Source organism: Molothrus aeneus, chromosome 13 (assembly GCF_037042795.1).
Source record: "Molothrus aeneus isolate 106 chromosome 13, BPBGC_Maene_1.0, whole genome shotgun sequence".
Classification (NCBI taxonomy): Eukaryota; Metazoa; Chordata; class Aves; order Passeriformes; family Icteridae; genus Molothrus; species Molothrus aeneus.
The window spans coordinates 6,511,120-6,524,481 of record NC_089658.1 but is presented as its reverse complement, the minus strand read 5'-3'; the positions used below and the strand labels follow the sequence as shown (position 1 = coordinate 6,524,481).

Below are 13,362 nucleotides of genomic sequence, written 5' to 3'. Positions count from 1 at the left end.
AAGCGCCGAGAACACTCGGGAGAGCCGGACTCACCTGTTTCCCCCCCCTTCCCGCGGCCCGCCCCGCCCCGCCCCGGGGCCCCCCCGCCCCGGGCCCCGCCGTGACCCGCGGCCGCTCCCCCCCCGCCCGCACGTCCCCGGCGGGGCGGAGCTGCCGCCGCTGCTGTGATGGCGTCGCGGGCGTTGCGGGCGGAGGCGCAGCCGCTGCGGTGCCAATAGAGAGCGGAGCGGCCGGGCCAGGCATGGAGAGCCTGGCGCAGCCCCCGCCGCCCCCGGGCTCGCTGCAGACGGGCGGCGGGGGCGCTGCCAGCCGGCTCCGCCTGGGAGAGGTGGCGGCGGGCGAGGGCGGCTGCAGGGAGGCCGAGGAGGGCGGCGGACGGCGCAGCCCTTCCCCTCCGCCGGCCCCCGCTCCCGCCGCGGCCCCTCAGTCCGCGTCCCCCTCCCGGGCCGCGGAGGGAGCTGCGGCGGCGGAAGGCGCGGGGCTGGCGGGGCCGGAGAGTCCCGGAGCGGCTCCCGCCTCGGAGAGCGGTCCCGCGGGAGCCGGCTCCGGGAGCAGCGGCGCTCCTAGCCCGCCGGGGGAGGAGTCCCGCAGCCTGGACTCGCTGGAGTCCTTCTCCAACCTGCACTCCTGCTGCCCGAGCAGCTCCGAGCTCAACAGCGACGCCGACGAGGCGGTGGTGGCGGGGGCCTCCTCGGGGGGCCCGGCCCCGGAGCCCGAAGGGGACAGGCCGGCGGCGGGCTCCCAGCTCCTCTCCGCTTCCAAGGAACGCTTCCCGGGCCAGTCGGTCTATCACATCAAGTGGGTCCGGTGGAAGGAGGAGAACACGCCCGTCATCACCCAGAACGAGAACGGCCCCTGCCCGTTGCTGGCCATCATGAACGTGCTGCTCCTGGCCTGGAAGGTACGGGGCGGGCGGGCGCCATGGCGGGGCCGGGCGGGCGGTGCCGCTCGGGCGGCTCGTGTGGCGCCGACGGCGTTCGCGGCTCCCGAGCCATCGCGGCGTGAGGGCACCGCGGGAAGTTTGTGCTGGTTGGGACAAGGACGTTGTCGAGAACGCTGGAGAGGAACTTCTGACAAGGGCATGTGGCGCTAGGACAAGGGGGAATGGCTTTAAACAAGCAGGGGGCAAGTTTAGATACAAGGAAAAAATTCTGCCCCGTGAGCGTGATGAGGCACTGGCGCAGGTTGCCCAGGGAATCTGTGGATGCCCCATCCCTACCAGTGTCCAAGGCCAGGCTTGTTCGGTCTCTGGGCGACGTGGTTTAGTAAAAGGTGGCCCTATCCATGGCAGAGCGTCTAGAACCTGATGATCTTTCAGGTCTCTTTCAACCCCAACCATTCTCCGATTCTTTCAGTAAATATATCAGGCTTATTTGTGCTGTTAAGCACATGTCTCACATACAGAACTTGGAAAACAAATACTGCCGTGCAGTATGTTGCCAATATACTACTTAGATGCTGCTGTCATATATAGGCTTACTTCGTTGTCCTAAAACAGAAATAAAATATCTCCATGACGTTTACTAACTTGAACAATATATAATGTATAATAGCTTACTGATGTGTACAGGTTTCTAGTAAGTAAAGATTACTATTTATAGCACTGAGCACATAAGTGATATTTTTGGAAAATAGGTTAGTTTCATATAATAAAGCGTATGTGGAGATGTACAAAATGCAGAATTGTACAAAATACTGATTTGTACAAGTAGCTGCCTGAGTAATAGGGACACATTCATACAGTTATGCAGTATAGATTGTATTTAAATTAATTAATAAATCAGATAATGATCAAGTGCAGCTCTGAGACCTGGAAGTTCTTGTTCTCTATGGCCATTGTGCATGTGGACTTCCCGTAGTCTTAAAGTAGTTTTCTTCCCAATCTTTTAAGTAATTAAAATCTAAGCCATAATGTAGTTATTAACATGTCTCTGTGAAAGGAGTATCTGTTGGAGGAAAGCTGTAAGGTTGAGTGCATTGCAAAACAAGGATGAGGGGCACGTCTCAGGAAATGCTGGCAATTCAGCCCCGGAAGACTGAAGAACTGATAGAACAGAGTCCTGAAATAGGAAAGCTTTACAGGAATAGCTTTTAGCTTGTAGTAGCAAGGGGAAGAAATTTGGTATTGGAAGAGTAAGAGATTGTTTGCAGTGTGACAGGTGACTTAGGAAAAGGTCAAAATGGAACTATGAGAAGAAATTTGTTTAGATGCAGGTAACTGAAGAAGATTAAGGCTCTTGGTTGAGTTACAATTTCTACATATTTTTCTGAGCAGAATAGCTTAGACATCAGAAAGAAAACTCTGGGTATTTAAGCATCAGTAAAAGCAGTAGAGGGAAGTTGGGTGTGACTTCAAGGTACTGCCTTATGTAGGTTCTGCTATCCTCAAGAGGGTGTGAATGTTGTCACAGGCTTCAGTATTGAACACTTGCTTTCTGTGCTCTCTCTTTAGCATCTGGGGGTGGCTTGAAAAACTTGCCATTCCTTATGATTTTGGGGGGGACATTTTAAAAGAAACTGTTAGTTACAGTATCTTCTTTTTTAATCTTTGATTTAATGAAATATGTAAATGGGACAGCACTGGTCCTGTTCTTTGAATTCAAGTTTTTGGAGGTTTTGTTCCTTAACATTTTTCCTTCTCCCTCTGCTGCTGTTCTCCAACCAGAATTTGAGCTGACATTCTGCTGGGATCAAATATTACATTAGTGAGAATTAAGGTAATACCCAGTTTTATAAATAGGCAAAAACCAAAATACCCCTTGGGAATGCCCTACTGTTTGTTATTGCTCAGATTACAGGAAGTTTTCTATAGTTCTGTCTATGTAAAACCTCAGCAGAATTTACATGAGTTGCAGACAAGCAGCTAAACTGGTGAAACTGTCATCACAAGTTATTATTTATAGGCTTGAGGGTTTTCCTGTTATTTGGTTATATATTGTAGTTGCTTGTAATTGATTTTCCTAATTACTGCCTCTACAAATTGGCCTTTCTTTTCCCCAGTTCATAGTCAAGAATCACCTTCACAGTGGTTGGGGTGGCAGCTCATCTGTACATCACTGACAGCAGCTTGCCACATGTGAGGGCTGAGGATGGACATCCACCTCCTCACTCCTCCTGAACCAACATGAACACTAGGCTGGGTCAAGTAATCTTAATTTGGGAACAAGAAGGCAGACTGAAAGATGAAAACAGGCAAAAGTAGACTGAGAATACCATAGTACATATTAGGTGAAAAGAAGCTACATGTAATGGGGAAAAAAGAGCACAAGAAGGAGATGAGGAGGAGAAACAGACTCACAACAGGGAATAACAAGTTAAACAGTTACACCTTGGGTTCTATTCCCTTTATCAGCCACCATTTTTCCTTTTTGGAACTCTTTCCTGACAGGGTTGAGAGTTCTGGTCATCCTGTGGATAGATCTGGTCTCAGCCAGCTTAAGTGCAGTACTGGTTTGGCAGTTGGGGTTTTGGAAATTCTGAAATAGTAGCACCCACTGTGACTGTTCAAATTCCATTTTGAAAATACCAGGTTTTGAAACTAAGCTTGTGATAAAACTGCTGCCTCTCTTTTATCCACCACTTTCAAAGGATACAGAAAACTTTGAGGTGACAGATTGCAGAAGCTGTATTTTAAATATTAAAATTATGAAATTACTTTTCTTTTGAAGTGTTTTTGCAGTCTGCCTGTCTAAGTGTAGCTTGCAGTTTAGCTTATAGGAAGGAGAGCCAAGGAGCTCTGCTACAGGAGTGTTAGAGAAATGTTGTAAGAAGAAAAACAAAAGCATGATATCAACTTGGAAAAGCAGTTGTGGTGCTGAACAGCTGTTGTGGAAAACAGTGTCGTAACCACTTAGATTTGTGTGATGGAAATGAAGCAGAAGTAGAGATTGAAACAAGCATTTTTAAATGTATGTGCAAGCATGAGTTGTGTCCTCTGATGTAGGATAGTGTAGCATGCTGTTTTTCAGCTTATTTAAATCTGGAGGCTGCTCAGTTTTAGCTCAGGCCTGTGGCTCACTATGTGGTTAAGCTTAGCAATGCAAAGTTGGCTTTTCTAAGTGCCTTTTGGGATCTTTGTTAGATGTAGTTCATGCAACACTTTCTGATAACTTCTGGCATTTCATTAAGTGTAATATGGGGCGGGGGGAATGTGGCAATCATCAGATGCTGAAAGCTTAGGAGGGTGCCATGTGATTCTGCTCTGTGCTTCTTAGGTAGGATGTGATGTCTTGTACCTGAAGAATGCTGTGAACCTTAACATGTTGCATTACATATCTGAAATGTCCAGGGAAGATTGTGAAACATAAAATAAGCAAAGGGAAAACATTATAGAGTATAAATAATATTAATATTGTCTTGAGGAGTGCGTGTCCTTATGTAGGAGAACAGTGGTATTGCATATTTGAAAATGCCTTTGAAAGTTTTTTGTGTCATAATCCTCTCAACAAATGGAAGGGACCGTGTTCCCTACACACCTAGTTCTACTAAAATTTTGGAAACTTTTAGAACTGTACGAATTACCTATTTAGGTATCATAACAATTATGTAAGTAAATGTTATATAACCATTTTCTTGCTTAGATGTAGCCAAACTGACTGTTCAGATAAGAAGTAGAGTAAAAAATTCTACTTAGAAATTCTCAACGTTATGTTTTCATTAGAATGGCGCTTTTGGGAGGAGCTGAGCGCAGAGAGCTCCCTCTCGCTGCTCCCCACCCCTTGCTCCGAGGCTGCCGTGGTGCTGCCTGCTCTGGGGGCTGGCCCTGGCCCTTCACTCACACGTGATGCGCTGTCCCTGGCGCTGTCGCTCTGCCCGGCCGGAGCTGGCACAGATTGCTCAGCGGGGCTTGGCAGCCTCCCTTCCTCCGGCACCTGTGGGATGAGCTGAGCCCGCAGGTGCAGCTGGAGCCGTGCCCAGCACAGCAACGAGCCCACTCCCAGGGCTGGAGGTGACCTGGCTAAAGGCAGACACTGAGGAAATGGAGTGGAGCACACACTGACCTCTCATAGGTTCATGAAGCTGTTCCTGCCAGGCCAGGGGCACTGATTTGCAGAGAATATTAATTGTTTTTTGTCAAAGCTGCTTGAAGCTACCCATACCTCTCTGGAACACTGTGTTCAGAGGAATTGCATGTTTTAGATAAACATGTTTTGAGACTTTAAGTCTTATGTAAGACTTATTATATAAGCCATTAGAAATTTTCTTGGACCCTTTTGATATTCATAGTATTTTCAGAAGTGTTATCCTCTGTGCATGACTATATCACTTATTTTTTTTTAAGCCCTTCTGTAATGTGGAAGAATATAGTGGAAAATTAGTATTATGTAGTTTTGGAGTTTATAGTCTAATTCATGCAAACTGTGTAAGTTTTATTAGACAAACTGCTCCATATGAAAATTTGTTCACCACTCTTGTCTTTTAATTAAAGTATGACTGAACTGTATGACATGCCATAGTTGTGTGAGAAGGACTAAGTTTCCCACTCCTGAGTGTAGGAAGTAAAATGTAGCTAGAGTTAGAGCCATCAGGGCAAAGGACCAGGAAACTGCAATAGAGGGGTACAGGAAGTGGGTGGGAGTTGAGGAAATGCATTTTTCCTAAAATGTGGAATTGATGTGAAATCTAGCAACTAAACATTGAAACCTATTGCGAAAATGTGTCCCTCAAAATAATAGATTGTTATGGACAACAGCAGCTTCTACTACTGTTGCTTACATTGTTTTCTTCTGTTGATTTATCTGGATAATGACTGTGGTTCTGTATGATGTTTTGCTCTCCCTTAATTCCTAAGGTATTTTTCTCTCCCATTTCCTCTTCACTGTGCATTTCCTGTTGCTTAAGTGCTTGCAATGAAGCTCTGAACAGCTGGGAAATGTCATGTTCTCTGTATATCCCTAAGTCAGCTCTGTTCAGCAGTACTTAGAATGTGTTGGAACCCCATTAGCCCACTTTAAAGGTGTGATCAAGGTCCCACTACACATGCCAGCCCTAAAATTATGCCATGAAGTAACCAATTAACTTTGCTTAGCATTTAATCAAGCAGTTAATTTTGAGAGGTAGCTTGCTAAAATATCCAACTTTGAGAGATCCTGGAAATATGAGTAAAACCACTTTGCTTTTTCTGCAGTAAAAAAATAAATGGTTAGCTTTACAGTTGTGAGGGAAAGTTCCATTTGTTAACCAGTGATATGAATAATATGTTGTGCTATTTTAAGCTCTATACATAGAGCTTAAATGGAGGTAAGCTATGTAATTGAGCTTTAGAGTTGGAGAGTTGGAGAGCTCTGTAGGTTACAATCAGTTGATATTCATTTAATATTTTCAAAAAACCACGTACCCATGCATGCCTGATTTTTCTTCTTTAATTCCTTTCCCAGATCCCAGTACAACCAGTTTCTTTATAAGCCCACCATCTCTGGGTTGATCAATGTGTGGCAAATGTCAACTCTAACCCAAGTAGAGACATATTTCTTAGAGTATAAATAAGAAAGCCATATAAACTTGGGTCTCTTTCTTTTTCCACATGTAATGAAATTTCTTATGACTACATATATTTAACACATTTACCTTTTGTCAAATATAATTAAAATTGATAAGACAGATGTAGCCAAATCACACCTCATTTTCCCTGCAAAGTTATTGAAATAGCTGAGATTTCGTACTGAAAACCCTCTCCATCACAATGTGAACAAAGTGGTGTGTTGCTATACTGTATATTTGAGTTTGGGGTGCTGCATCAAAGGCTTTATGTAGATTGCTCTTCCATCTCCTGGTTTTCTACTTCTCCCTTCTCCACAAACCAGAAAAGTAGGTGGAACCTATTAAATCTCAACCATGAGTTAACAGTCTTATGCCATGTCTTTCTATATGTGTCAAGGACAGCAGTGATCAGTATTGAGGGACGTGATTAAAAAATTCCTGATAGAATAAATACCTCTTGTAGACTTTGAATGGCAAGATGTTGGAGGGAGATAGGATAAGAAAATCAAAAACTGAAGAGAGCTTAAAAATCAACCCCAAGACAAGCCAACCCCAAATCCTAGAAAAATAAAATTCACATTTATGCAGAGAAAAATTGCACTATGTTTAAGATCTATATCCTCCTGTGGTATTTCTTCAGATTGCCAGAAGCATGTCCTTGTATGTGTTTGTGCTTTACCTGTTGCTTTTCTTCCTGCAGTAAATCAAAGTGTTTACCCAGGATGCTGGAAGAGATGAGAATGCAGGAAGCTTTTAGCTCTGCCAGGGTGGTTGGTTTTACCCATGATTATGGTGGGAATAGATCAGGGAAGAGGGGAATAGAATATTCACCACAGGAGTTCTGTGTGTCTGGTCTGCTCTGTGTGGGGTCAAACCACATGGTTGAACCTTGGAATGTGAGCATGGGAGAGAGGCTGGGAGGTCATTTCCTTGTACCTGCACAAGTCTTTGGCTTCCCTGTCCCAGCAGTACTGACACTAGATCCTTTAGAGACTTTCTACAAAGGAACTTTTTGAGCTAATACTCAAAATTAATCTCTTAATACTCAATTAAGAATTTTAATAAAGGTAGGGAGTCAAAGACTTGAGGGCAGTTTTCTTAACAGTTCCCAGTCTGTTAATTCTGAGTGCTTGTAGTTGAGCCACTGCAGTGAGTGTAGTGGGTTCCTGTGAAGTGGAGGGGCTGCTGGAGAAATGTTTTGGTGGGAGAAGGGAGCACTATGCAGATGTGCACCTGGGAGAAAGTGCTGTGTGCATGTGGTTTCTCTAAAAACCAAAGTGCCTTTTTAATCTCTTCTTGTGGCTGCTATTTAGTAGAGGTCCAGTATGCTAATGGCCTTATAAACTGGTGAGGGAAATGTAATCAGAAGTCTTCTGTCTAGAAATACCATGCTTTTTAAATTGTGGTGTTGTGGTGTTTTAACGAGAATATACTTTTTCTTTGACAGATTAAACTGCCACCGATGATGGAAATCATAACGGCTGAACAGCTGATGGAATACTTAGGTTAGTAATTGCAATAAATCACTTCCACTTGTATGTTGTACTTAGTAGTGCATGGCAACATAGAGCTGTTTTATGTATTTACTATTTTATTCAGCTTTTTTTGATTCCAGAAAACTACTTACAGTATTCAGTTGCTCATGCTTTTCCTTAACTGTTTTTAGAAGTTTTCTGCACTGCTTTCCAAAGTGATTGATCTAGTTATGCCATTGGTATGGCTCAGTGCACCAACACATTGACAGATTTAAAATTATTCATGTCTCTTACAGTGTTGTTTTATTATAGTTGACAGAATGTAGTAAGTCAACTCTGTCTTTAATTGTCTATAGTAACTTTAATCATTGGAAGTATGACCCAATTAAAATAACAAGAAAAATTAATGTAGTCCTCACAGTGATTGGGGTCTCATTTGCAGGCACTACTCTGGTATCATATTCAGTGTTCAGCAAAAATGCAGCTCTTTGTATCTCTCATGGCTGGAACTTTAATAACCCTGATGATCCAGGTGTTAAAAGTGCAGTTGTGATAGTATTTAAGCTGTATGTACCACTTTTCCTTCCCTTGTAGCCTGACAAATATAAAATGTTTGAACTTAGTAGACTAGGTTTGATTTTTCTTAAGCAGGAGAAAAAAACCCTTACGATATTTTCTTTATTTTTGCTTGTAAAGAACATAGCTTGTTCTTTTCAGAAGCAAATTGCTGAGTCTTCTGGTTGAAGAAAAAAGTTACCTACATAATTTTCTCCAAAAACTAAGAAATCTTGCTCCCTGTGTCTAAGCATTTCTTATAATTGCATTGATGACACAATACTGTCTGAAGTCACTACATAATTCCAGTTGTCTAAATGTGTATTCTTTCTGAAGGCCTATTTTAGCTTCTGGAATTATCCTACTAAATTGAATAATAAAACAGTGTTCAAATTACTTAGGTTCCTTTTCACTCAACAGGATTAGCAGTTCTACAGTTCTTCTACAGCTGAAAAAAAAAGCCAAAACCAACAAAACAGCCTTCAACCACTTTCAAGTTAGAAGAGGATAAATTAGGAAACTTAGAATGATGTTCTTCTGACTTTAGTAATGGAGCAAGGAATAAGTACAAAAACATTGAAATAAAATCTGGAAAGTGGGTATTAGTCTCTAAAGATGTTATAAATCTTGAACCTCAGTGTGTTGATTAACTATTAACTAATTTATTACCTTTGCATTGTAGACAAAGGTGGAATACAAGTGTTGTGGTTTAAGCCCAGGCAGCCCCTTGGTCACTCCCCTGCCAGTGAGATCAGGTAGAGAATGGGGAGGGTAAAAAACAGAAAACCTGTGGGCTGAGTTAAAGACTCAATATAGGGAAAGCAGAGCAAAACAGGGAATTAATTCACTGCTTCCCACGGGCAGGCAAGTGTTCAGCCATCCCAGGAGAGCAGCACCCTGTCACACGTGGTGACTTGGGAAGAAAAACACCATCCAGCACTCCAAGTGTTCCCCTTCTTCGTTCTACCCCCCCTTTATATACTGGGCATGATGTCACATGATGAGCACAGGAACATCCCTGTGCTCAGTGGGGGTCACCTGTCCTGGCTGTGTCTCCTCACAGCCTCCTGTGGCCCTGGGAAAAGGAGGAAGGGCCTTGGCTCTGAGTGAGCCCTGCTGAGCAATAACAAAAACATCTCTGTGTTATCAGCCCTGTGTTCAGCACAAACCCAGAGCACAGCCCCACACCAGCCACTGTGAAGAAAGTTAACTATATACCAGTCAAAACCAGCACAACAAGTTTTATAGATTTACTGGTGTATAAAACATGGCAAAACTTTCACAGTATCAGTCAGGATAAGTGGTTGTCTTTTTAAATGTGTACAGAATTACATACTTTGCTGTGAACAGTTTGACCTTCTTATATTTTTAAGCTGAGGCACAGAGGGAGGTTAGTTTTTGAATACTGAAGAGATTGGTATTATACCCCAAGAGATTATGAAATGTTGCTTTAGTAACAGTTGGCCATTTGAATTTTATATCTTAATATAATCTTACTAAGTTTTTATATTCATATTTTACTCCATAATTATAATTTGGGTTATAAAACAAATGTGATCTCATTAATTTGGTAGAAAACTTCGGTTGTGGTATTCATTATCAGTCAGCTTCAGTCAGAAACATTAATAGAAATGTTGAAGCTTTGGTTGTGGAATAAATTTATTTTCATTTTTGCTTTCTTTTAGGAGACTACATTCTTGACGCAAAACCTAAAGAGATATCTGAAATTCAGCGACTTAATTATGAGCAGGTAAGGAGCTGCTCCTAAAACAGAGTTACTTATATCTGAAGAAACTAAAACTACTTTTCTCACCTAGGGTTTGTCACCTTGTTAAAAACCAGAACCATACAGACCATTGTTTGTAGTTTGTTTTTGTCTGGGCTTGATGTTGAGTAATAATTTTATATATGTGCTATTAGTGAAGAAAAACTCACTATTTATTAACAGAAGACACTTCTTTTTCCCCCTGTTATGAAATAACAGTAATGAAGTAAAGCAGGTTTTATTGAGGAAGTGTAACACAGAGGTACTAATAAAAGTATGTAACAGGGGGGTTGCTCTTTGAAGTCTTGTGTTGCATGTCCTTCAATTGCTCTGTTCAGTGGTGCCTGCCAGAGTTTTTCTGAGGATGTAAACTGAGTAAGAGAGATCTGTGTTCTTAATCATGATGGACAAAAAGTGGTTGATCCCATGTTATGAAAGGCAATGTTATTTGCACTGACCACTGTTTATATGTCATCACAGAATTCTTCCTGTACTGAAGATAATGCTATTAGATTTAAAAATTGTTGATTTAGTATATATTTTCTGAGCTCTGTCTGTAGTCATAGCTGGTTTTTTGGTTACTCATGGAAAGGTGAATTTGAATTTTTAATAGGTATAAGGTTTCAGGGTAGTTCTCTTTATTCTTAGGTCATTTTTTCTTATTCTCATTCAGTGTTGAAAGCCAAATTGAGTAACTTGAGATTGATTTGTATCAGATTATAGGAATTACTTTTGTAATAATTGGCTATTTTTTTCCACACAATTCTGTGTTGTAGAATGTTAGAGCGATAATCAACTTGTAGGAGGGTGATGAAAACTATTATGCCTGGTGAAAGTACAACCTCTATAGCTTTCTTATGCTCAGATATATGGATTTAGAACATAAATGTCACGTACCTGAAGTTTTTAACCATGTAATTTCAAAGAAGCCTGTTCTAGAAATCTTCTAAGTTGCTTTGAAGGTATGGAAATAGTTAAAGTAGAAGTGATAATGTTGAAATTGTAGCGAGAAACTTCTGTGGTTTTCTGGTCTGTTTGATGTAATCCTGCTTTGTTTGCAAAGTAAACATTAACAAAATAAATGCAGCTATTGTCTGTAGATGTATGGCCTGAATTTGTGGATGGCTAGTGCTGACTTACTATGGACTTCTTATTCATTCAGCAGAGTATGATTATGGCAAAATATCTTTCAAAACAGGTTTTCATATTTGATGTCTGGCCCCTCCTAATGACATGCTCTTGTTAAGGTGGCTTTGTTTGCTTTTGATAAAAACTTAAAAGGTGAAGCCAGTCTTGAGAATTACTTCCAAATCTTGCTGAATTCTAAATCTTGTCACAGCAAAATGTTAGTAAGATGAAGCAACTTGTAGTAAGGCAGTGGGAGCTGTTCCATTCCTGATCATGGAAACTTGACAGAACAGGGTGGTTAAAGGACTACAAGCATTAAAATTCATTTGTAGCAGCCATGCTCAATGGTGCAGATTCTGATTAGAAGACAGCAGAAGCAGCTGTCTTTAACCATCAGTAGTTTCAGTCTGTGAATCTTTGCTGTCTCCATCTCCTGTCCAATCTGCATTTCTGGTCTTTGTCATGCTGTTTTCCCATTGTTGTAAGCCTGAATTTCTCTTAAAAAACAGAATGTTGCAAAACCCAAAAACCCCCAAACAAACAACAAAGTGCCTCAGTTTCCCCAAATCTTTTGCACAAGACTTTCTGACCATATTCTTGTGGACTTTTCTCACTTAGTGGGAAATTCTTTTTCCTGCATGTCGGGAATTTTTTTTATCTGTTGGCTCAAGATAACTGTCCCACAAAGCACATTTTCTTTGGCTCATCTTTCCTTTCTGTGATTGGAACTTCGTAACTTGATAATTCTCCTTAGGATTCCATTGGGTTCACTACTATAATAAGTGCTACTTTCATGACTTGTTTTAACAGTAGAATTTACAGGCCATTTAAAGGTATGCCCAAAATAAGATAGAAAATGGGGTTTTTATTAAAGAAAAAAAGTAGTGAACATTTAAAGACTCTGATTCTCAGTACTGAACCCTGAAATTAGAGTTGGCAAGTGGGTCTGTGTAGATCTTACTGTTCATTCATTATGTAGTGACAAGTACTTCAGCCTGACTTGTAAGGGAAGGCTTAAAAGGGGAGAAGAAACCTCAAGAAAAGTCCCTTGAAGATTCCTTTATAATTCAGTTTTCTTGCAAACATCTGGCTTGTGGCTTTGGGAAATAGACCTAAAAGCAACCAGAACTGCCTAAAAGTAGTTTATGGGTGTAAAAAAGATGATTGGAGGGAGATTCTTTTATTTCACGTATCTCCTGGCACAATATGTGAAGTGAATGTGCATTGAAACATTTGTTTAGGTAATTTACCCCTTGAATTATTTTTTTAAAGTATTAAGTCGATGAGTACTAAATGATGAATGGTTACTAAAGTAATCACCAAATGTCCAAAGCTGTGTTGGGTGATCTGTTCTGTTCTTTTCTTTCTGTTGTCAGAATATGAGTGATGCAATGGCAATTCTGCATAAGTTGCAGACGGGTCTGGATGTCAATGTGAAGTTCACAGGTGTCCGAGTATTTGAATACACACCTGAATGCATAGTGTTTGATCTGCTTGATATCCCCTTGTACCATGGATGGTTAGTGGACCCTCAGGTAATTTACTCTGTTTCAATTATTTAAAAAAATGTTATCCTGAATGTTATTGGTGGGAGGGGAGGTATTTCTGAATTTTAACAAGTCAATAATGAAAACAGTAATGAAGTTTTTAAATCTAGTCAGAAAAATTGAGTGAATACAGACTGTGTTTTTTTAGTGCAGGAACTTTGCAGAGCCTGAGTCTATAGTCAAACTACTTTAAAAGCCTTCTATGACTCTGTAAAGGAGAATTGTTTTTCTGAGGGAAGTAGCAAGTTGCCCCAGATACAGTGTCCCAGTCATCATTTTTGAAAGCTTATTAGAGAACACTTGGAAGGAATACAAAGTTACTTTCCTCCTCTTTTTAATTCTGATTTCTTAGTCACTGCTATTGAGAAATGAGGATGGTGGAACTGGTTGGAGAGAACTGCATCTTTAGCA

The 13,362-nt window shown here is 41.4% G+C and overlaps 1 protein-coding gene across 1 annotated transcript in view; it reads left to right on the top strand.

The window, feature by feature from the left end:
* Window positions 1-237: 237 nt before the first annotated feature.
* MINDY2 (MINDY lysine 48 deubiquitinase 2) overlaps window positions 238-13,362 on the top strand; it is a 32,109-nt gene continuing 18,984 nt past the window's right edge. The window contains exons 1-4 of the mRNA XM_066558576.1: window positions 238-902; window positions 7,929-7,986; window positions 10,197-10,261; window positions 12,781-12,939. Of these exons, the coding sequence (XP_066414673.1) occupies window positions 243-902; window positions 7,929-7,986; window positions 10,197-10,261; window positions 12,781-12,939 (942 nt within the window). The 5' untranslated portion in view covers window positions 238-242. The remainder of the gene's footprint in view (window positions 903-7,928; window positions 7,987-10,196; window positions 10,262-12,780; window positions 12,940-13,362) is intronic.